Here is a 25652-nt window from a genome sequence, read left to right on the forward strand (position 1 = left end):
GAAGGTGCAGAAAGTTCCTATCTGAGCAAGCATCACCCTGTACCCAGTACTTCCCAATCCCTGCCCTCATCTAAAAGAAAAGTATGTGCACACATAACCTTCTGGAAAATGACTCAGGATTGTAAAGACTAAGCCTCTTCATGGCCATGAAGGAAGTGGGGGAAGGGAAGGGCTGGAGGGAGAAGTCCTCCTAAACCAGGTTTGATTGAGAGTGGCAGGGAGGTATGGCCTTGCAGAGAGACTGGGTCTCAAGGAAAGATTTTGTTTCTTTAGCAGTGGAGGAGGAAACGCTTGACCTGTAGAGCCTGGGAGGCTTTTCTCTCCTGCAGGTGCTCCAGGATTTGGATCAAGACCAAGTACTTTCACAAGCTTTAAGAACTAATTCTAACTATATAGAAAAGAAGAAGCTTTCACTCCAATTAAAATAAATAAATTTATATTTAAAAAAAGAAGCTTTCAGAGTATTTGTTTTAAGCAAATACAACACTGTTTCCAAAACTTGATATTACACACAGAGACTAATCTCATTGATGAACAGATGGAAAGAAACTCATGTTTTTGGATCAAATGACTCACTGTCATAAAGCTCTCAATTCTTCCTGACCTAATTGATAAATGTAATGTGATGGGGGGGAAAAGGCTGTATTAATTTACTAGGACTGCCATAACAAACTATCACAGTCTGGGTGACTTAACAGAAATTTACCTTCTCACAGTACCGAAGGCCGGAAGCCCAAGATCAAGGTACTGGCAGGTTTGGTTTCTTCCGAGGCCTTTCTCCTTGGCTACAGGTGTTTGCCTCCTTGTTGTGTCCTTACAGAGTCATCCCTCAGTCTGTGTATGCCATCTGCGGCCTAACCTCTTACAAGGACAGCAGTCATACTGTATTAGGACCCACTCAAATGACCTAATTTTACCTGTTTAACCTTTTTAAAGGTCCTGTCTCCAAATGCATTCTGAGGTACTGAGAATTAGGAAGGACTTAAAACATTTGAATTGTGAGGGGGACACAATTTAGGCCATAATAAAAACCAATAGGTCTTTTTTTGGAACTTGCCAAACTGAATCTGAAAGTTATATTGATGAAAGAGGAGGAAGAGCAATGAGGGGACTGAATATTAATATAAACATTTAAAGCCTTCATAATTTAAAATTATAAATGGCATGTGATTATATATACTGTGTAGACAGTCCAGTGAAACAAATGTAAAGTTCTCAGTTCTTTTTGAGTAAATTTTTAAATGTAGTATGATATGAATTAAAAGAAATACTTTAATTCTCAATAGTTGTAGTGTTTTTAATTAATATTTTTACTATTTTTCATTTGTTTACATTTCTATATGATAGTAGGAGAGTTTTTAATGTTTTGACATTAGAAGCTGTGGGACAGTTGTATTTTCCCCAATGATTAGTAAGATTGTTTTGCATAGTTTAAGCTTGCACACTCATTTTTATGTTCTTGCTCTGTTATGCAAAGCAAGGACAGCCTCTCCCTCTCAGTATATTTACATTTGTATAAATAGATACGAAAAATTGGAGCAAAGTCCAACAACCCAATGGACGAGCAAAGCTTATGAACAGACAGACAGTGTTCATAATAGTGTATCTACATAGTGGCATATAATGCAGCTAAATTAAAGAAAGCTCTGTAAGTATTGATGAAAGGTACCTAGATATATGAAGTGAAAACAGCAGATACTTTCATGTAAGAAAGAGAAAAAAGAGAATTGCAAATTCATATTCATTTTTACATGACTGAACACAAGAACGATGCATAAGAAACCAATAAAAGCAATTATCTTAGCAAAATATGCTTGTTAAATATTATTTTGATTTTGAGCCATATGAATGAATATACTGTCTATGAAATGAAAAAAATAGGCACTTTAAATGATAGTTTTCAGTAAAAAGCCAAGAAGTTGACAAAAATATGGACATTTCTCATAAAAAGGAAATCAGTGTTATGAAATTACTGGTTTTGGAATATATTTATCTTAGATGAGTTGCATCAGCAATATCAAGACTAGTTTTAATTCTTCTAAACCTATCTATCTGAAAATGAAGTAATGAGTAAATTTTTTCATTTTAGTATTAACAGTACCAGCAACGGACATTGCTGAAGAAACTGTTATAAGTGAAGAACCGCCAGCCAAAAGACAATGTATCGAAATAATTGAAAACCGGGTGGAGTCTGCAGAGATAGAAGTAAGGAGTCTTTTACCCGGTGTGCTTTGCTGCAGTCATCCAAAATAAATTTCATCTGCTTTTTTTTTTTTTTGTCTTTTATATTTATTACTGACAGTATTGTTTTGATATAGAATGAGTACCTTTTTGTCTAATTTTTTTTGCCTTATTCATATAGCAAGCCTTCAATAAATAAATATTGAATGAATGAATGAATGAGTGAAGAATCTGTTTGTAACAGTCTTTCATCATGGTAACATTGGAATGTCTTTGGTTTTTGCACGTCATCCTTTATTTTCTATTAAATTTACATACATCATTCTCACAGTCACTAAAGGGAATGTCACTATATATTGACTAAACATTTTTTTTCTTTCACAAATGAAATGCAAATGTCTATATGGGCTGGAAGATCTTCTTAAAGAATGTTGGAGTTTGTCAACTGAGTTATTTTTTTGAAAAAGCCATAGATAACCACTTATTTCACTGTTGAGTCCATTAAAGAAATTACATGTAGACTAGCTGTTGATAGGATCACCTTTTTTTTTTTAACCTCTGCCAATCTAGTTTGAAATTGTAAACTAGTTTGTAAATGTGACTATACCATAGTTAAACCTCATAGATTTTTTCTCACATTACTGTAAATAGAATTGTTCCCCAAATTTAATAATTAACTACATCAAAATGAAAATAAGATCATTCTTGAATAACTTTTAAAGAGCGACTGCAATGTAAAGACAAGAAGTTTGGATTTGAAATTAAATGAGCTATATTTGAATCCCACTTCTTGCCCCTCTTATTAGCTTTGAGGCAAGTTATCTTACCTTTCTGCACTTCTGTTTTATTTTCCCCCACATTTGAATTTAGGATAACAATATCTGCATTTTGGGGGCTTTATGAGAGTTAAAAAAGTCAGCCTATTGTTACATTCATATTCATAATATCTAATATATGTGAATAATAAACATTGGTGAGTATTTAGAAATTCTTTGTTAAGGTTCTTGTTATTATAGAAAAAAGAGGATATTTAAAAATGTCACCTAAAGGAAACATAATTCTAACTGAGGACAGTTAGAAAATATTCTTGCCCAAATTCATTTACATGTAAAGCTAGTGGCCACAATCTCAAAGTAGGTATTACTGCGTTAAGAATTTAATTCATGGTTTAACCAGATGTTTAGTAATGTTTAATTATTGAGGGCGTGTTGTTTTATTTCTTCAAAATTTAGAGTAATACACTAAAATTCTTAGAAATTAACCATTTATTTCATTGAATGGTGTCAGTATACTTATTATTTAATAATCTTTTATATCTTTTACAGATAAATCAGTTGATTTTTTTTCTGACATATAAAATTAAGAAGATTTTGTCATGTACATTGCTTTAACTATTTAATAAAACACTTTTAAATTACTTGAATTTTTATTGAACATAAACTGACTCAATTCAGCATTTCTTTTAATTGGAGTAGAGTTGATTTATGTCAGTTCACCATTTTTAAAACAGTGAATATGCAGCCTGTACCTTTTATTTACCTACCAACCAGGTAGAGTTGCTGTTTTCTTCAAAGTTCACCCTAATTCCACCTACAGTCTTTCAGAAACCAGGGAGAATAATTAAAAATAACAAGGAAGTATGAACTGAGATGTATAAATTAACTAGAACCAAGTAGACAGCACTTCAGGGAGATGGAATTTTACCTTGATATAAAGAACTTAAGGAAGTTAGAGTTTCAGCTCAATTTTTGTAATTAGAGTTATCTGGTAATAGAAATCGTATTTGCCATCACCAGAAATGTTCAGGCCAAAGTTGCATAATCTTAGCGCTACTGCAGAGAAACCTTGAAGCATAGAGTGAGCAAGATGGTGGTGGGGAGGCAGGGGATACAGAATGAAGAGAGACCTCTAATGTTTTCATTAAACCATTTCCTTAGAGTACATGAAGTAGTTCTTTGGATTTTATTTTCGTAGATGACCAGTAGAGTTGTCTTAGGGATATACTTTTATATTCCTTTCTAAGTGATTGCTTGGCCAAAAACCTCAAAAATTTCTCTAAATCAGTGGTTCTGAACTGGAGCAATTTTGACCCCAGGGGATATTTGGCAATATCTGGATACATTTCAGGTTGTGAGGGAAATGTCACTGACATTTAGTGAATAGAGGCTGGGGATGCTGCTAAACATTCCATAGGATGTGTTTTGCCTTCTGTTCAGCCTTCATAGTGGAAAAGCAGCCACAAACAGTTTGGTAATGAGTGGGTATGGCTGTATTTCTGTAAAACTTTATTTATAAAAATAGGATCATGTTTGGCCCATGGCAGTTAGAGGATATTTACACACAAGCAGACAGCTCACACACCCTGCCTCAGTTTCTTTTTTAAAAAAACATTTAATGGTTAAGAATATGAGTCTGGAATCAAATTTAGGTTTGAATGATAATTTTCTGAGTGTGATTGGTCAAGTTATTTAACCTTTCAAGGCTTGGCTTCCCCATCAGTAAGGAGGGGAAAATAATAGCACCTACGTTATCAAATTGTTGTAAGGTTCAAATGAGAGTGCATGTGAAGGACTAGTACAGTGGTGAGCATATGGTAAATGCTCAGTAACTTGCTATTATTATTATCGTCTAAAAGTTACACTGAAGTATGGTAGAAGATAAATCACTATTATGATTTTTTTTGCTTTATAATAGGTAAAGTAAAATAAATTTGAAAAATCACATATAAAACTGTTAAAGCATAATTGCTAATAGTTGAAGCAGAATTTGAGAATCTTATTTGGAAATAAAAAAGCAAATTCGAAGCCTTTGTTCCATTATTCTATTGCCTAATGCAATAATAATATATTGTTGGGCATGAAGTTGTAGTGTAAGATAAATAATCTTCCTTATTGGTTTCATAAACTGAAATGTGAATCTCTTGCTCTAAATGTGAATAAATAGCTAATTTTATAAGATCCCTTGAAGTTTATCTTTTGTAATATTTCCTACCAAATCAGGGCAAGTTTTTATCTATATTCAAAACTTTGACTGGCAAAGGATCTTATTAGGACAGGTAAAATTGTAAAACATTTAAATGCACAGCTGTGTGTTCTCCTATAAAGCAAGGTGGTCTAGCTTGCACCCTTTCTAAAGTCCTGCAGTTCACTGACAGGGACTGGTGTCCATTGCTTATATGAGGTTGGCATCTTGCCTGTAGTAAGGAGAAAAGAGTAGCAGGGTAGGGCTTAGGCATTTCTTAACTTGGACATGACAGGCACACCTTTCTTTTACTGTACATTTAATGTAATTGGACAATTTGGAGACTACATATGTAATCAATCACTCCAACTTTTGGTGGACTCATGGGAAAAACTAATGTTTGATCTAGCTTCATTCCCAGTGTAGGGAAGGCAGTGGGATCACAGGAAGGCAGGACTGTTATACATGTTCCTTCTTATGGACCATGTGAATAGTGAAGGGAAGGGAATCTTTTGGTGTTCCCAATGGACATGGGTCAAGGAGAGAGTGGAAGAGACCCTCATAGTGTCTTCTTTCCCAGCAAGCTGCCAACCCCTTGCCTTTACCTTCAGTTCTCTCTGGTTAAGTGTCTTGTCCAGTGGGAACCTGGCCTCATTTTGTGACTAGTAGTTCTGCTGTTGGCCCCCACCTCATTCAGAGGGCTTGTGCTTCTGAGATGAGATTGAGCTTGGGTCTGTGCAAGTTGAGTTTTTGTCCATCTCCTTACCTGAGGTATGGGAAAGGAGTTGAAATGTTTTCCCTTAGACAGCTGTATAAGGGCAGAGTGAGGAGGAGGAGAAAGAATATCATTTTCATTGGACCAGATTTGTGTGTCACCTCTCAATTTATTCAGGGACTTAATACACGTGTTTTACAATAAATAATGCATCACAATAGAGAAATGAATATTTTACTGGTTTGTTAATTGGTATAATTTAGGAAATGCTAATCTAGACTAGCCCTCCTCATTTTGAAGGTGAGGAATCTTGCTTGCTATCATAGAAAATGACAGTTTTAAACAGTAATAGTAGAACCTCATAAACCTGACTCATTGTGTTATGGGAAAGCTACATCATCTCTGAGCTTCATTTTTCTCATCTGTAAAATGGGCATAATATCTATCTTAGAGACTTGTTATTGGAAATCACCTTGTTAATCAACATATAATGGGTTTTCAATGAATACTATTTCTTTTATAATTAGTAGATTTTTAACTTCACAGATAAAGATGTAAAGAGGTATGGCTACATATTTCCCTATTTAAGTTTTTCACTAGTTTTTATAGTTGGTATAAAGATACAGGTACCCAGTTTGGGTTCATCATGCTAGTTTTGTTTCTAATTAGCAAATAATTTCCTTGAGGTCAGAAACTAACCTTTATCTCATAGTGAGGAGCTCAAAATGAGGGCTTTAATTATAAGAGAATTGGTTAAAAAGGCAAGATGTCTCAGAAATACCAGTAGATGGCTACTTTTAACTACTATAAGTTTCTTTATTGGTAGGATATATGCTTGAATGTGTTAATGTATTTGTGCAGTTATGAAAAAAAAAACAAACCTTTTTTTTTTTGTTAATTAGGAGAGAGAAGCTCTTCAGAAACAGCTGGATGAAGCTAATCGAGAAGCACAGAAATACCGACAGCAACTTCTAAAGAAAGAACAGGAAGCAGAGGCCTACAGACAGAAATTAGAAGCTATGACGCGTCTTCAGACTAATAAAGAAGCTGTTTAATTGAAATGAACATATAGTTTGAGTTTACTTTTGGTCAAGAAAGAATACAGTCTTGAACTGTACACGATAAGGTGCAGTCATGGAAAGACAGGATAACTGAAGAGACTGCAGATGGATAATTGGACTTAAGCCATGAGCTCTGAGTTCTTGTAACATAAAACTTTAGAAGTTGTGAAATGTATTTAAAACTGAATTCTGTAAATAGTTTTTTTTTTTTTTACAGTTCCAAATGAGTTGATAAAGATTGTTGAAGAGATCCAAAAACACAATAAGCCACCGTTTTTGTGAATTCTTTTTGATATTAGTACAAACCTTAATTTCTCAGAAATGGAACAGTTTTAAGGGTGATCGTTGTTGATTAGACCAAATGTGTAATAATTATGTGGTGGACTGATGCTGGAATTACTCCTGTCGGTATAAACTTCTATATGAAGAGAAGATTTCTACCAGGAAATCTTTGTACAGCTTTAAGTTGTCTCAGATTCTCTGAAAACATTTTTTAGAAAGCAGATTTTTATATTTGTTCAATTTCAGCTATACCCAAGTAGATTTACATGTATATGAAGCAAATATTTTTAAAAATTTTCTGTTTGTACATATTCTGCATGTTTTATAATTTTGGAATGCATCACTTGCATAGGTATTATTTTTCCCACAAAGATGATGAAAGTTACTAGGAAAGAAAGAAACCCTTTTATTCTGTAGGTCCTTGAAACTAAGTAAGCTAGCAGCTGGTTTTATTGGAATGACAATGTTCTTGGAAGGAGCAGCTTACAAGATATCTTGAATTTGCAAACTGCAAAATTTATGCTTTTTTGAAAATTTCGTAGTGGGGACGTGAAACTATTCTGTGCCTTCCATCATGATTTCCACATGAAAGCACTTTAAGGCACTGGATTTTAAGATAATGTTTTTGGAAAACTCAGAACATATGGGTTTCTGAAATACTTCATGGACTCATTTCCCCCCCCCCAGGAAATTATTCTTACAGGAAAAAAAAATGCTTTTGTATGTAGAACAAGAACTTTTTGTACTACAGTGATGCTATAGATATGTCTAACATAACTTTATCTTCTCCCTGTGAAAGCTGTAAGTCTGTGCTGTGACTGGCTCTCATCACAGTATTGTTGAATTCCACAAATGTATGGACATTAACTCTGACATACTGTTGCTTTTTTTTGTAAAACATAACTTCAAGCTCTTTTCTTGGTTTATTTTTAAATGTTTTATTGCTTTATGAAAATGTTTAACCCTAAGACTCTTCTAGATTACCTATACTGTATAAAGAAGCAGTTACCCTTAAAACTGTACTCTGGCCTACTTTTCTATTTTACAATTAAATATCTTTTCCACATATGTTCAGTGTAGACTTATATTTTGACCACATTTTTTCACACATTAAAAAGTTTGTTCTGTGTATTATGGCAGTATTCCACCCTTGCTGTTGAGTCACTAAGTCATGTCCAGCTCTTTGCGACTCCATGACTACAACACACCAGGTCTTCCACTGTCCCCTGGAGTGTGCTCAAAGTCATGTCCTTTGAGTGAGTGATGCTGTCTAACCATCTCATCCTCTGCCGCCCTATTCTCCTTTTGCCTTCAGTCTTTCCCAGCATCAGGATCTTTTCCAGTGAGTTGGCTCTTCTCATCAAATGGCCAAACTGTTGGAGCTTCAGCTTTAGCATCAGTCTTTCCAGTGAATATTCAGGGTTGATTTCCTTTAGAATTGATTGGTTTGATCTTGTTGCAGTTCATGGACTATCAATTGGAGAAGGAAATGGCAACCCACTCCAGTGTTCTTGCCTGGAGAATCCTAGGGATGGGGGAGCCTGGTGGGCTGCCGTCTATGGGGTCGCACAGAGTCGGACACAACTGAAGCAACTTAGCAGCAGCAGCAGCAAGGACTATCGAGAGTCTTATACAACACAATTTGAAAGCATCAATTCTTTGATGCTCAGTATTCTTTATGGTCCAGCTGTCTCATCCATATGTGATTACTGGAAAAACCATAGCTTTGACTATTGGGACCTTTGTTGGCAAAGTGGTGTCTCTGCTTTTTAATATGTTGTCTAGGTTGTTCATAACTTTCCTTCTGAGGAGTGAGCATCTTTTAATTTCATGGCTGCAGCCACGATCTGCAGTGATTTTGGAGCCCAAGAAAACAAAATTTGTCACTGCTTCCACTTTTTCCCCTTCTGTTTGCCATAAAGGGATGTGACCGGATACCATCTTAGTTTTTTTCTTTGTTTTTTTTTCATGTTGAGTTTCAAGCCAGCTTTTTCACTCTTCTCTTTCACCCTCATCAAGAGGCTCTTTAGTTCCTCTTCACTTTCTGCCATTAGAATGGTATCATCATCATATTTGAGGTTGATATTTCTTTTGGCCGTCTTTATTCCAGCTTCTGAGTCATCCAGCCTAGCATTTCGCATGATGTACTCTACATACACTTGATGGACATGAGTTTGAGCAGGCTCCGGGAGTTGATGGACAGGGAAGCCTGGTGTGCTGCAGTTCATGGGGTTGCAAAGAGTTGGACACAACTGAGTGACTGAACTGAACTCTACGTATAAGTTAAATAACTCAGGGTAACAATATATAGCCTTATTGTATGCCTTTCCCAATTTTGAACCAGTTTGTTCCATGTCTGATTCTGTTACTTCTTGACCTGCATACAGGTTTCTCAGGAGACAGGTAAGGTGGTCTGGAACTCCCATCTCTCTAAAAATGTTCCACAGTTTTTTTGTGATCCACACAGTCAAAGGCTTTAGTGTAGTCGGTGAAGCAGCAGTAGACCTTTTTCTGGAGCTCCCTTGCTTTCTCCTTGATGCAACGGATGTTGGCAGTTTGATCTCTTGTTCCTCTGCCTCTTTGAAACTCAACTTTTACGTCTAGAAGTTCTCAATTCATGTATTGATGAAGCCTAGCTTGAAGGTTTTTGAGCATAACCTTACTACCATGTGAAATGAGTGCAGTTGTACTGTAGTTTGAACATTCTTTGGCATTGCCCTTTGGGACTGGAAGAAAAATTGACCTTTTCCAGTACTGTGGCTACTGCTGAGTTTTCCAAGTTTGCTGACTTGAGTGCAACACTTTAACAGTATCATCTTTTAGGGTTTTAATTAGCTCAGCTGGAATTCCATCACCTCCACTAGGTTTGTTCGTGGTAATGCTTCTTAAGGCTCATTTGACTTCACACTCCAGGATGTCCAGTTCTAGGTGAGTGAGCATGCCATCGTGGTTATCTGGGTCATTTAGACCTTTTAAAAATAGTTCTCTGTATTCTTGTCATCTCTTTTAAATTTCATCTGCTTCTGTTAGGTCCTTACTGTTCCTGGACGTGGTAAAGCAGGAAATGGCAAGATTGAACATTAACATCTTAGGAAGAAGTGAGCTAAAGTGGAAAGGAATGGGTGAATTTAATTCAAGTGACCATTATATTTACTACTGTGGGTTAGAATCCCTTAGAACAAATGGAGTAGCCCTCATAGTCAACAAGAGTCCAAAATGCAGTACTTAGGTGCAACCTCAAAAATGCCAGAACGATCTCAGTTTATTTCCAAAGCAAACCAACATCACAGTAATCCAAGTCTATGCCCCCAACCACTGATGCAAAGAAGCTGAAGTTGACCTATGAAGACCTATAACACCTAGAACTAACATCAAAAAAAGGTCTTTTCATCATAGAAGATTGAAATGCAAAACTAGGATGTCAAGAGATACCCGGATTAACAGGAAAGTTTGGCCTTGGAGTACAAAATGAAGCAGGGCAAAGGCTAACAGTTTTGTCAAGAGAACACACTAGTCATAGGAAACACCCATTCCCAACAACCCAAAAGATGACTTTATGCATGGGCATCACAAGATGGTCAATACCAAAATCAGATTGATTATATTCTTTGCAGCCGAAGATGGAGAAACTGTACAGTCAGCAAAAATAAGACTGGGAATTGTGGCTCAGATCATGAGCTGCCTATTGCAAAATTCAGGCTTAAAATGAAGAAAGTAGGGAAAAACACCAGACTGACCTAAATTTAATCCCTTGTAATTTTACACTGGAGATGACCAATAGATTCAAGGGATTAGATGTGGTAGACAGAGTGCTTGAAGAACTACGGACAGAGTTTCACAATATTGTACAGGAGGCTGTGACTTTGGGGGAAGCCTACTTTTTTCAGAATCTGTTGGACTTTTATGGCTCAATCATCTATGCCTGATTCACTGTACTATGAAATAAAAACTTGGACAAGAATTTATAACTAGAAAAGGGTATGCTTTTTCTTTTCTCTTTTTAGCTTCTGTTTTGAAGTGGGCTGGAAAAGCCTTGTATTCTACTTATTCTCAGTGGTGTTATGGGCAGAGATTTAAAAGAACTGAGAATAAAATAATAATAAAAATTTTCGGCAATCCACATTTAATGTGTTTCTAGTACATAATAATGGATTTATAGTTAATGGTCATCAGGTTGCCACATTGATAGCTGATTATTTCCACTTATGTGTAAATGAACACCTTCCTTATTTTCTCTTTTAGAAAACAATCCACATTTGCAGTATTTGTGTGAGAAACAAAGATGCCTGGTGATATTAATTTTTGCTTTGGGTTAAGGATGTTTTGTTTATATTTTCATGAAAGGAATGAGATATTGATTTTAAATGAATAGACACCTTCTGGAGCAGCCCTTCTCAACTAGGGTTCTGTGAGAGAATCAAACCCTTGCAGAATCAAGCCCTAATGTCCTAAAGGTTAGGGCCTGACGAATTAACTCCTGGTAATGCATTAATTTCTTTCCCATGCATCTGAAATAGTACTGGTTAGGTACTATCTAGACACTGAGTTCATTACATGTCTTGATTGCCTAATTACTTAATTAAGACTTCACTGTGTAGAGTTGCTATAACTCAGGGATGATAAATTCTAGGTTGATTGGTGGTGATTTCAGAAAGCCTCTTCTGACAACTGGTATCTGCAGAGACTGTACTACTCAACTAATTTTCATTTATTTATTCCTCAATTACTTCCCCAAAGGGCTTGTGATGTGATTTATTTTTATTAGAAGTTATTTTCTAATGTCAATCTTTCCTAATATCAACAGCAAGATAGTTTTTCATTTACTCTAGCTCTGGATTTCTATGATGGTTGAGGGCTGGGACTAGGAGAGCTTTCTTCTGTGACATTCAGAATGAACAGCTGGAGACCAAAGGAAATAAATGTGAAATCCCGTTTAATTTGGACTACACATGTTTTTTAGCAAAAAGATCTGTATACAAAATATATTCAAAACATATTGCTAAAAAAAAATCTGTGCCAGCATGTTTCTTCAGCATGATCATTTATGATATTATTCACTGAAAATTAGAAGAAACCCTTGCACATAACAGGAACTGATGAGTTGACAGACATATTCACAGATGCTTTATGCTGATATTATTTTTTTTATTACTCCATACAAAGTTTCTTCCAGATAAAAATCTATAAAATTTCTTTGTGTCTTAATACTTGAAAAATCAAAATGTATCAAAAGAAAACCCTTTTCAGATAAAGTCACAAAACAATTGGAACCTTTATATCCATATGGATGGGTTCCCAAGGCATCAGCGCTCAGGCTTATATAGCAAACAGAAAAAAAAAATTTGTATTCACCTAGCTTCTATTGAGTAAATATCTCCTTCCATCATGTCAGATCAACTGAGGAATGAGCTAACTAATATATTCGTTATTTCATTAAGTCATATTTACTGTGGTTGGATTTCATTATAGATAACTAGGCTCTTGTAGTTTTGAATGGTGTTTGCTGTTTGCTTTCTCTATGTTAGATGAGAACATCTCAGTGCACATGGACTCAGTTTGACGTAAGCTCTGAATTCAGTCTCAGATTACTCTGTACAATTTATAATGGAAAATATACCTCTGATTCCAAATGAAAAATTTTGATATCAATATTTTTGTGACTTACTGAAACTGTTTTCCAAATATAGAGTCTTATAGTTTTTTACATCATTTTGATACCCTGAGCTCCTTTTAAAAGATTCACTTTAATAATAATCAAATAGTGAATATAATTTGGATATGTTTCTTGGGACTCTTCATTTTTAGATAAATATTGTAATTCTCCCCAAAACTACTGTTTTCCTCCTGGAAAAATTCTGACCTGATCTCTGTGGTTCTGTCCAGTATTCTCTGTTAACTGCTTACTCAGTTTTTCATTTGAGTGGTTTTGATCTCATGTGCATGGCTAATATGTAATATGTTTTCTGTGTATATGTAAATAAATATCATTCTAGTCTTATGGATTATAATTACATGGATTATAATTTTGAATTTTATGAATTTTAATGTCTCCTTTGTTTTTCTATAAGAAAATATTTTTCTTGTATGCCAGATTAAAGTCAGTAAAGCATTAACTTTTGTATTACTATTTTTCATATTTATCCTATACTTGCCATCCTTATACTCAAGAATTAAGTTTAATTTGCTTTTGCATATTTTGCTATAGAAAAATAACATACATTAAGAAAGCTTACACCTAAATGAACCTGTATTCTCTTTTTATAAGATATTTCGATGTGCCAGAGAAGTGACTACTTCCAAACTTTTCCTCTGCGTATAATAGACGCTTGGCATCAAATGCTGAAGTATGCTAAAAATGCTTACTACTTTTGTTAGATAAAATTCAATACTCATTTGTTGTTTTAATAAAAGCTTCAAAACATATAGAAGGGCATGGAGAATAACAAACATCCATGTACCTACACCAAAATTTAATAAATCTTAAAATTACCTTTGGTTCAAATCTTTTCTGTTAAGAAACTGAATCTTACAGATGTAGTTAAGTTCCTTTATCCCCCTTTTCATCTCATTCCTCTCCTAAAAGACAGCCACTGTGCTGAGGTTGAGATGTTTTGTTCTACCTACATTTTCATGCTTTTTCTTCATACCAAATTTCATAAACATAGGGTAGAGTTTTCTGTGGTTCCTAAACTTTGTTAAAGTTATCATTTTATATGTCATTCTGCATATCAACTTTTTCAGTTTGTTAACATTTTAGACATTAATTCATATCTGAATATCTAATCATTCATTTTGACTGTTATATAAAATTAAATACAGATATAATAAGTCCCGTACACATGAGTCTTCAAGATGCAGACTTTCAAAGATGCAAACATTCTTGCCAGCTCCTGTATGCCAGCTATCGTACGGTACTACTGCACTTCAATACTGTAAGATTAAAAATGTTTTATTTTCTGTGTTTGTTTTCTATATACATATGATCTGTGTGAAAAGTATTATGAACTGTACTATACAGTACAGTACTGTATAGCCTATTGTGTTAGTTGGGTACCTCGGCTAACTTTGTTGGACTTAGAAACAAGTTGGACTTACGAAGTTGCTCTTGGAACTCATTCGTATGTAGGGGACTTACTGTATACCATGTGTATTTATTCTTTGTTTTATGTATAGATATGTCACTATTTTTGGCTGTTATAAATAATACTGTAATGAATAGCCTCATATGTTTGTTATCTTTGTATGTACATGCATGTGCTAGGTTTTTCCAGAAAATGGAATTGTTAGATGATGGGTCAGCAGTTTTACCTGACATTGTCCAATTGCTTTCCAGAGTGGCTCTGAATAGAGATGAGAATTCTCACTTCCCCACATCTAACAAACACATGATTTTATTACACTACTTTTCCAATGTACATTGGTCTGAAATTGTTCTTATTATTTGTAATTCCCTATTATTAGTGAGGCTGAACATTTTTTCCCTGTTTCTTGTCCATTAGCATTTATTCTGTGAATTGCTAGTTCATGGCCTGTTATTTACTGTGTATTTTTCTTATTGATTTGTTGAAGTTTAATATTTTTTCTGCAAACTAATCTTTTGCTGGTGGTAAATATTTTCCCCCAGTGTCTGACTTAAAAAAAGCTTTTTAAAATTGTCTCAATCAATACATGTTTACTAAGTATTATGTGCAACCCCAATGCCAGGCTGAGTTAGAGTATTATATCAGTGTAATACTCAAGGAGCCTATATATAAGGTGGAATGAAGTTTTAATTTACAGCTTGAATCTTTTTCTCTTTTAGTTGAATACTATCTCCTTTTTATCATATATACTTTCCCAGATAATTAGAAAAAGTTTTCATTTCCATACTTACTGTTTTTAGAAGATGTAATATACTACTCAAGGTAATTTTTTCCCATTCTTGCACTTCATTTTTCTTTTGATATTTTACAGTTGTGTTTTGAATTGTATTTGAAAGGACAATGAATGTTTAGATTATTGCATGTGATACGTATTCAAACATTCAGAAGCATTTATAGCAAAACCTCCAAAAATTAAAATTTCACTAGTCCTGACCCTAAAGCTCTGGTGTCTTAAAAGCCACAGATACCAAAGTTGAGAGAAGCAGCCTGTTGTGATAGAAAGACTATGGATATTGGAGCAGATAATCCTGGGTTCAGATCCTGGTCTCTTTGATTATTATTTTGTGTAATTTTAGCCAAGTATTTTAATTTCCTTGAGACTAAGTTTCTCAAGGATGAGACAGAAAATGGCTTTCACTAGGTTGTGAAGATTGAACCACATCATATGTATTAAAACTGCATATGTTTTTCTGCTGTCCTAAGGGAGTGTGTCCGTCCACTCCATCCTTATGCTACCTTCCCCAGTGAACGACAAAGCTTGGTTGCTCTTTGTACACCTAGTTGCTCCCTGGAGGAAGCTGGACTTCCTTTTCCCTCCCATCATGTAACCTCTTTTAGACTGGACCTGGCCTACGTCGGCGTCACATCTGTGCCCAGTGCTGCTCAGGGGGCAAAATACCATGACTGTGGGCACAGCAATCCCCTTTCATTACACGGCTGACAGTGAAACCAACTCCTCAGTTCTGGGCAGTTCCTTGGAGGGCATACCTCTCTGTCTTCAGTCCTACTAATTCCTTTGTTTCCAGTAAAATCTCGTTTCCTTGGTGGCAGTTTCCCCACTTTATTTGCAGTTCACACTTCCCCCGTTCATCAGACAAGCATAATATTTCTTTGTGGAGTTTCTCAGTGAAGTTGGAGTTCTAGGGTCTTATTTATGTTGTTGCCTGGCTTTAAGGCACACACCACTAAACTTCTTACTTTCCTAAATTCAGTTAAAAGTGAAAAGGATAGACCAAATGTGGAAGACATCACATCTCAGTTCTTTTAAGCAGAAATTAAAACATTCTAAACAGCAAATTGTATAAAGTAACAAGTTATTACTATAACTTTATATAATCTGTTCACATCTAAAAGAAGGTACAGAACTCACTGTACCTATGTGTGGAGAGATGGGGAAACATTGATACACTTACTCTTCCTGGAAGGCATTTTGCAAAACCCACCAAAACTCTTTTACTCAGCAATTCTACTTCTAGGAATTTATTGAAAGAAATATCTCACTGGGCAAAATGTTCTATTTTAATCCTATTAATAGCAACAAACAAAATTCCCCAAACTTATTTGTCCAGATACAAGATTGGTGGAAGATTCCAGTATATGCATATGGTAGAATATAATGCAGCATTAGAATGTTAAACAAATTCTTTTCCTAGAGTGCTGCTGCTGCTGCTGCTGCTGCTGCTGCTGCTGCTGCTGCTGCTGCTGCTGCTGCTGCTGCTAAGTTACGTCAGTCATGTCCGACTCTGTGTGACTCCATAGACGGCAGCCCACCAGGCTGCCCTGTCCCTGGGATTCTCCAGGCAAGAACACTGGAGTGGGTTGCCATTGCCTTCTCCAATGCACGAAAGTGAAAAGTGAAAGTGAAGTCACTCAGTCGCATCCGACTCTTAGCGACCCCATGGACTGCAGCCCACCAGGCTCCTCCGTCCATGGGAGTTTCCAGGCAGGAGTACTGGAGTGGGGTGCCATTGCCTTCTCCATCCTAGAGTGCAGTATGATTAAATTTTTAAATGTCACATGTCTTAAGTGTGAGGTATGTGTGTGTGATGAGTCTATACATGGAGTTACAAGGAGGTGTACGCTATGAGTGTGAGTATGGAAAGTGAGATGGAGGTCTAGGGTGCGTGTGCTCAGTAGTTGCGGTGCTCGGCCTTAGTTGCCCCACGGCATGTGGGACCTTAGTTCCTTGACCAGGAATCGAACCCATATCCCCTGCAGTCAAAGGTAGATTCTTAACCACTGGACCACCAGGGAAGTCCCAAGAAAGTTACATTTTATTATAATCACATCTTTAAAAAAATTTAGTTTAATTAAAATAGGTAGTAAATGCTCATTAAATAAGAAAGTAAACAAATACAGTAAAAATAAAAGTTATAAAAGGCAGCTGTGCAAATCCTCTTCTTACCTCCAGGCCTATCTGCTCACCTCCTATTCCAGGTAACTAGCATTATTAATTATTTATTAATAATTTCAATTTTTGCAGGGAGCCGCATAAAAGCAAATACATGCTACATTCTCATTTCCCCCATTTTTTCACAAATGGTACACACACTCTGTTCCGCACTGTGCTGTTTTCCTCCTCCCTTGGAGCCTACTCCTTTTTCTGTAGAGTTGCACTGTGCATGTGCCTTAGTTTAATTAGTTTCCTAGTCACGGACAGTTGATTGTTTCCAATCTTCTGCTACTACATACTCTGCTGCAAAGAATCCCCTTGTATGCTTGTCATTTCACAGGTGTACAGGGATATCTTAAAGTGGAAGAGGTGGGTCAAGGGCAAGTACATTTGCAGTTTTACAGATATTTCCAGATTGCCCTGCCACCTCTCTCAATGGGAGCACCTGTTTTGCTTTCAGCTTGCCCACAGACTGTATTAGCAAACAGAGTGTGTTATTCTGATAAGCATAATGTAGTAGCTGAGTATAGATTTAAGTTGATTTTCTCAGTTATGGGTTTTGTATTTTCCTTTACGCTGATTTCTCTTACTATTCTTTGCCCAATCTTTTCTATCAGAGTGTTGGCCTTTTTCTTCTTGCTCTTGTATTATGCACTGCAAGTAGTTTTCCTCAGTTTTTCACTGTCTTTTACTTTCCTTATGGGTGTTTCGTTTAAAATACAGTTGAATGTATAATTTCTGGCTTTTGAGCCATAGCTAGAAAAGCATCTAAATTTTCTTCATGTAATTTTCATCTTTTTTAAAAAAATTATTTATTGGCTGTGCAGGGCTTCAGTAGTCGTGGCTCTGGGCTGCACAGGCTCAGTTGTGGCTCATGGGCTTAGTTGCTCTGTAGCATGTGGGATCTTCCTGGATCAGGGGTCGAACCTGATCAGGGGTCTCCTGTTTTGGCAAGCGGATTCTTTACCACCGAGTCACCAGGGAAGCCCCTCATCTTCCTTTTTTTAACAGCTTTGTTGGTATGTAATTGACATATCAAAAATGCATTATATATTTAATGTATATATTAATAAGTTGATGACCTCGGCCATATGCATATACCCAGATGGTGCTAGTGATAAAGAATCTGCCAATGCAGGAGACATAAGAGATGCAGGTTTGATCCCTGGGCCTGGAGGAGGACATTGCAACCCACTCCAGAATTCTTGCCTGGAGAATTCCATGGACAGAGGAGCCTGGTGGGCTGTAGTCGATGGGGTTGCAAAGAGTTGGACATGACTGAAGCAACTTAGCACGCGTGAAAGTGTTACCTCGATTACAGTAATGGTTTCATGTAATTTTTTGCTTTTATTTTTTACATTTATATTTTAAATTCTTTTGGAACTTATCAAGGTACATGGTGAGAGGATTGGATACAACTTTTTTTTCTGGATGACTACCCCTTGTTTAAGCACCTTCCTGATCTGAGTTGCCATGTTTATTGTATGTCTTTAATTATTTGTTCTTTTTGTCTCTTCATATACCAGTATTGCATTGTTTTACTTACTAAAGCTTCATAAAGTATTTTAATACCTTCTTCATAAGAGCAGAACTTTCTTATTACTCTTATAGAGTTTTCCTCATTATTTTAGTTTATTCATTTTTCCTTATTAATTGTAAAAGGCTGCTGCTGCTGCTAAATCACTTCAGTTGTGTCCGACTCTGTGCGACCCCATAGACGGCAGCCCACCAGGCTCCCCCATCCCTGGGATTCTCCAGGCAAGAACACTGGAGTGGGTTGCCATTTCCTTCTCCAATGCGTGAAAGTGAAGTCGCTCAGTCGTGTCCGACTCTTAGCGACCCCATGGACTGCAGCCCACCAGGCTCCTCCATCCATGGGATTTTCCAGGCAAGAGTACTGGAGTGGGGTGCCATTGCCTTCTCCAGTAAAAATGGCTACTGAATTCAAAACAGAACACCCTAAGAACCTGTTGGTGTTTTCACTGGGGTTGTGTTAAATTTGTAAATTAATTTGGGGGAAATTGATATCTTTGCGGTGTTGAGTCTTACTTTCCAAGAACATGTAGTCATGTCTTCTTTTATATCATTCAGCAGCAATTAAAAAAAAACAACTATGTTTATTATGTTTAAGAAAATGATAGTTGAAATTTTAAAATTTGGTAAGAGATTGAAAACTATAACAAACCAATCATTCATGTAGGTTTTAAAATTTTATTTATTTTTGCATACTTTACATAGCTACTAACAGCAGTAAGGAATGCCAGTATTTCCATGCCAATACAAGTACATGGAAAAAAAATGAGAATAGTGGGAAAGGAGTCTAGGCTACGTACCTAATCCCAGTGGAGAAGGAGGAGACCATGGATCAAGAGGTTGCCTCTTAAAACACTGATAAATATTAATAATAACACCTTGCATCCTATATACTGCTTTCATTAACTGTCTTTTACAACATCGCATTAATTTTTTTTTTTTTGGCCACGCCACATGGCATGAGGGATTTTGGTTCCCCAACCAGGGATCTAACCCATGCCCCCTTCAAGAGAAGCACTGAGTCTTATCCCTGAGATGCCGGGAAGGTCCCCACAAAAACTCATTAATTAACAGAACCTCATAGATTCTGACAAAACAGAGTGAATACCCATTTTGGGGTGGCATGCTAGAAGAAAAAGAATTTACCTGCTAGTATACATGTAAAAGAATACAACAACCAACTATGGGAGAGAGCCCTAATAAAATGTGATTCTTAAGTTTTATTGGAAGTATAACACACATATAGAAAAATAAAGAAAACCTAAGTTTCAGCTCAATGAATTTTCACAAATTAAATGCCCCCATGTAACCAGCATCCAGATAAGAAAATGAAACAAAACTAGGATCTCAGAAGACTCTGAGTCTCCTTCCAGGCACTCTTTGTAAAGGGTAGGTACTATCCTGTCTCATAACATCAAGTATTTATTTTGCATAAGCTTGTTCTTCACATAATGGAAGTATACTGTATGTACTCTTGGCATATCCAAATATATTTACCCATAGCATGGATGACCATTTGAATCCAGTGTTTACCTGTTTACAAATATTGCTTCTGTGAGCATTCTTGCACATTCTTATGTTGATCATATAAGAGTATTTTTGTTGGTTAATTACTTGAAAGTGAACACTTTTTTTTTTAGCATATGTATATATATGTTTAGCTATGGAAGATAATATGAGAGAATATTTTCCAGGTTACATGTTAAATTTATGCCCTGACCTGAGTGTATGAGCTCCAATTGCTCTTAATATTTGCTGTCTTCCTCATTTTAGCCCTTTGGGTTTTGGGGTAATATGCCGTTGTGGTTTTAGTTTGTATTTCCCTGATTACTAATGAGATTGAACATCTTTTGTACATTTATTGACTGTTTAGATATCCTCTTTGAAGAAGTACCTGTTCAAATTTGTTATCTATTTTTGTATTGGGTATACTGTCTTTTATTATTTTTTTAAATATAAATTTATTTATTTTAATTGGAGGTTAATTACTTTACAATATTGTATTGGTTTCACCATACATCAACATGAATCCTCCATGGGTGTACACGTGTTCCCCATCCTGAACCCCCCTCCCTCCTCCCTCCCCGTACCATCCCCCTGGGTCTTCCCAGTGCACCAGCCCCAAGCATCCAGTATCCTGCATCGAACCTGGACTGGCGATTCGTTTCATATATGATATTATACATATTTTAATGCCAAATTTAATGATTCTCCCAAATCATCCCACCCTCTCCCTCTCCCACAGAGTCCAAAAGACTGTTCTATACATCTGTGTCTCTTTTGCTGTCTCGCATACAGGGTTATCGTTATCATCTTTCTAAATTCCATATATATGCGTTAGTATACTGTATTGGTGTTTTTCTTTCTAGCTTACTTCACTCTGTATAATAGGCTCCAGTTTCATCCACCTCATTAGAATTGATTCAAATGTATTCTTTTTAACGGCCGAGTAATACTCCATTGTGTATATGTACCACAGCTTTCTTATCCCTTCATCTGCTGATGGACATCTAGGCAGCTTCCATGTCCTGGCTATTATAAACAGTTCTGCGATGAACATTGGGGTACACGTGTCTCTTTCAATTCTGGTTTCCTCAGTGTATATGCCCAGCAGTGGGATTGCTGGGTCATAAGGCAGTTCTATTTCCAGTTTTTAAAGGAATCTCCACACTGTTCTCCATAGTGGCTGTACTAGTTTGCATTCCCACCAACAGTGTAAGAGGGTTCCCTTTTCTCCACAGCCTCTCCAGCATTTATTGCTTGTAGACTTTTGAATCGCAGCCATTCTGACTGGCGTGAAAGGGTACCTCATTGTGGTTTTGATTTGCATTTCTCTGATAATGAGTGACGTTGAACATCTTTTCGTGTGTTTGTTAGCCATCTGTATGTCTTCTTTGGAGGAATGTCTATTTAGTTCTTTGGCCTATTTTTTGACTGGGTCGTTTATTTTTCTGGAATTGAGCTGCAGGAGTTGCTTGTATATTTTTGAGATTAGTTGTTTGTCAGTTGCTTCATCCCATTTTGGAGGCTGTCTTTTCACCTTGCTTCTAGTTTCCTTTGTTGTGCAGAAGCTTTTAATTTTAATTAGGTCCCATTTGTTTATTTTTGCTTTTATTTCCAATATTGTGGGAGGTGGGTCATAGAGGATCCTGCTGTGATGTATGTTGGAGAGTGTTCCGCCTATGTTCTCCTCTAGGAGTTTTAAAGTTGATCTTTGCATGTTCTTTATATGTCCTGGGCGTGTCCTCTGTTGAATATAAGAATTATGGGGGGAAAATACCAAATGGAAATTCTATAACTGAAAAATACACAATAACTGACATCAGAAAAATCAATAACCAGGTTTATCATCACATTAGATACATCTGAAGAGAAAAGTCAAAGATAGAAGATAATTGCCACACTGAAACTCAGAGGAAAAGAAGATGGGAAACAAAACAATATAAAATATATTAATTTATATAACACATATTATGTAATATATACTAGGTATGTATACATACCCAGATACTGGTTAAAAAGTTTAACATAGGTGTAATTGGAGTTGTAGAAGAATGAAAGAGAAGGAGCAGAAGTAACACTTGAAGAGAAAAATAACTCATAGTTTGTCATTGAAACGTCCTAACTCAGTTTTGGTGTGCTCAATAAATGTCAGCTATTATCACTGTCAATATTATTGTTTTTCCTACTCATGTGAAAAATTTATACTATTGACAATATCACTGGATCCAAATCTACTAGGACATTTATTCATCAAAGACCTTATGTTCCTGAGGTTTTTCTCTTCCTGCTCCTCCTCCACTTCCTCATGCGTCATCAACAGCTTTATTATGGCAACCCACTCCAGTATTCTTGCCTGGAGAATCCCGTGGACGGAGGAGCCAGGTGGGCTGCCATCTATGGGGTCACACAGAGTCAGACTGTGCGACCCCAGAGTGAGACTGAAGCGACTTAGCAGTAGCAGCAGCATACTTTAAATCCTCCTATTTATTTTTCCTTTTTTGTTATATTTACTAGTTTATTTTATTATTCTACATGTAAGTGATATCATGTAGTATTTGTCTTTCTCCAACTTATTTCACTAAGCATAATATTCTCTAGGTCTATCCATGTTGCTGCAAATGGCAAATTTTCATTCTTTCATGGCTGAGTAATATTCCATCTTGAACCAGGTTATCTGTTGATGGGCACTTGGATTGTTTCCATGTCTTATCTTTTGCAAATAGTGCTTCTGTGAACACTGAGGTACATATATCTTTTGAAATTAGAGTTTTCATTTTTTCCAGATATATGTGTAGGAGTGGAATTGCTGGGTCATATGGTAGCTTTATTTTTAGTTTTTTTTTTTTTTTTTTTTAAGGAATCCCATACTGTTTTCCAGAGTGGCTGCACCAATTTGCATTCCCATCAATAGTATAGAAGGGATCCCTTTTCTCCATACTGTTTCCAGCATTTTTTATTTGTGGACTTCTTGATGATAATCATTCTGATTGATGTGAAGTGATACTGCTTTGTGGGTTTGATTTGCATAATGAAGTGGAGCATCTTTTCCTGCGCCTATTGGCCATCTCAGTGTCTTCTCTGGGAAAATGTCTATTCAGGTTTTCTGCCCATTTTTAAATTAGGGGTTTTTTAATGTTATGTATTTTGGATATTAGCCCATTATTGATCAAATCATTTGCACTTTCTCCCATTCAGTAGGTATCTTTTCATTTTGTTGATGGTTTCCTTTGCTGTGCAAAAGCTTTTCAGTTTAATTAGTTTCCATTTGTTTATTTTTTCCTTTTATTCCCTATGCTTTAAGAGACAGATCCAAAGAAATATGGCTAAAATTTATGTCAGAGAGTGTTCCATCTATGTTTTCTTCCGTGAGTTTTATGGTTTCTGGTCTTACATTTAGGTCTTTAGTCCATTCTGAGTTTATTCCCCTGGGCTTCCTTGGTGGCTCCGGTGGTAAAGAATCTACCTGCAGTCCGATACCTGGGTTGGGAAGATACTCTGGAGAAGGGAATGGCAATCCACTCCAGTATTTTTGCCTGGAGAATTCCATGGACAGAGGAGCCTGGAGGGCTGTCATCCATGGGGTCACAAAGAGGACACAGCTGAGTGACTAACGCACGAGGTATAAGAGAATATTCTAATTTCATCTTTTACATGTAGCTGTTCAGTTTTCCCAGCACCATTTATTGGAGAGACTGTTTTTTTTCCCTTGTATATTCTTGTCTCCTTTGTCATAGTAAATCCCATTTAAAGTATACAATTCAATGTATTTAGTATATTCACAGATTTGTGTAACCATTACAAAATTTTTAAAACATTTTAATCTTTCCAAAAAATCATCCCCTCCTCCAAAAAAATAAAAAACCCATAAAACTGCACCCTATTTCCCTAAGCTGTCAACCTCTGGTAGCTGATACTCTACCTTTTGTCTCTACAAATTTGACTATTCTGGACATGACATGTAAATAGTATCATATAATATGTAGTCCTGTATAACTACCTTCTTTCAGTTAACGTAGTGTTTTCAAGGTTTATCCATGTTGTAGCTGTTATCAATAGCTCATTCGCTTTTATTATATGCTGTTGAATAGATGGATAGATGGAGATATAATGAACTGAGATGGGGAAGATTGAATGAGAAGCAGATTTTTAGGGAAAGACTAAAATTCAATTTTGTAACATGTTAAGTTTGCCATGCCTAAGAGCCACGCAAGAAGATTTTTCTGGTAGGCAGTTGAATGTAAGGGTTTTGAACTCGGAAGCCTGGGAGGGCCTCCTGGTATGAATCTGACATGGGGTCTTTATCTATAAGAATATCACTTGGTAATATTTGTTTATTTATTTTTAATTTGGCTGCACCGAATCTTAGTTGCAGCACGTGGGATTGTCCATCTTCATTAAGGCATGCGAACTCTTAGCTGTGGCATGTGGAATCTGGTTCCCTGACCAGGGATGGAACTCCGGGCCCTCTGCACTGGGGGTGTAGAGTCTTAGCCACTGGATCACCAGGAAGTCCCTCAGCTGTTAACATTTAAAGCCATGGAAATGGGGGAAGTCACAGAAATGGATAAGGCCACCTAGGAAGAAGGATGAAGGGAGGGCAATCCCCTGAAGCATGCCCACACTTTAAAGGCCTGTTGGAGGAGACAAGCAGCCAGAGAGCGGGAAGGAGGAGCATGAGGGGCACTGCCATGAGAGGAGAAACCAAATCAAACTCCACCAGGGGGACAGGGGAAGTGAAGATGGGAAACAAACGGACTGTTCTCTCTGACACCTGAAAGCATTTGATCACTTTTTACACTTTTTACTTTCCCCTCCTCCACAGCTGTTTCAACATGCCCCTTTCCAAGCACAGGCGCTCACAGCCGTTTAAGTACTTCAAGTGTTAAGTCTCAGTGATGTTTCCATTTTTGTTTTTTTTGCTTATCTGTTTTCTTATTGCTACAGCAATAAGTATTATGTAGTAATAATAGAAAAAAAACCCCATCGTATTAGATGATAACATCTGCCTGTTCCTGAGCACCCGTGTGGCCAGCAGAACAGCATCCCTGTAAGTGCTGTTTCTTCCTCCTGGCCTCAGATGGGGACCCAGTGGCAAGAACGATGCTAATAACCTTTGCTACTTACTCGGCACCTGCTTGGCTTCATTCTGGGCTACAGAGCCGGGAGCTTTGTGTGAGGCTCGTCCTCCACTGTATGAAGCCAGGGGCAGAAAGAAAAGAGGGCTCTTTACCATATCCACCTGGAGGCTGCCTGCTAAGTGCACTGTTTAATTAGACATGCCTTTTATCCTAGATCTCTGGACCAGCTAAAGCTGTGGTCTCTGCTCCCAACAAGGACTAGGGGAAGAAGGGGTGGAATTAATTAAATCTAGAGAAAGGGAC

The 25652-nt window shown here is 36.7% G+C and overlaps 1 protein-coding gene and 1 long non-coding RNA gene across 32 annotated transcripts in view; both read left to right on the forward strand.

Moving 5' to 3' along the window:
- The window catches only part of GABPB1 (GA binding protein transcription factor subunit beta 1), a 67704-nt gene extending 59436 nt beyond the window's left edge, over nt 1-8268 (forward strand). For 27 of the 31 annotated variants that reach the window (XM_069596564.1, XM_069596575.1, XM_069596581.1 and 24 more), the window contains 2 exons: nt 2090-2205; nt 6760-8268. In XM_069596564.1, the coding sequence (XP_069452665.1) occupies nt 2090-2205; nt 6760-6912 (269 nt within the window). In that variant the 3' untranslated portion in view covers nt 6913-8268. Of the gene's footprint in view, nt 1-2089; nt 2397-6759 lie in introns of those variants that run through there. The other 4 variants (XM_069596583.1, XM_069596586.1, XM_069596584.1 and 1 more) reach the window with 1 other exon arrangement.
- Nucleotides 8269-8678: 410 nt separating this feature from the next.
- Nucleotides 8679-11176, forward strand: LOC138443712 (uncharacterized). The gene is made up of 2 exons (XR_011258245.1): nt 8679-10128; nt 10231-11176. It is a non-coding gene; the product is annotated as an uncharacterized lncRNA (long non-coding RNA).
- The last annotated feature ends 14476 nt before the right edge of the window (nt 11177-25652 follow it).

Source organism: Ovis canadensis, chromosome 7, assembly GCF_042477335.2.
Source record: "Ovis canadensis isolate MfBH-ARS-UI-01 breed Bighorn chromosome 7, ARS-UI_OviCan_v2, whole genome shotgun sequence".
In the NCBI taxonomy this organism is placed as follows: Eukaryota; Metazoa; Chordata; class Mammalia; order Artiodactyla; family Bovidae; genus Ovis; species Ovis canadensis.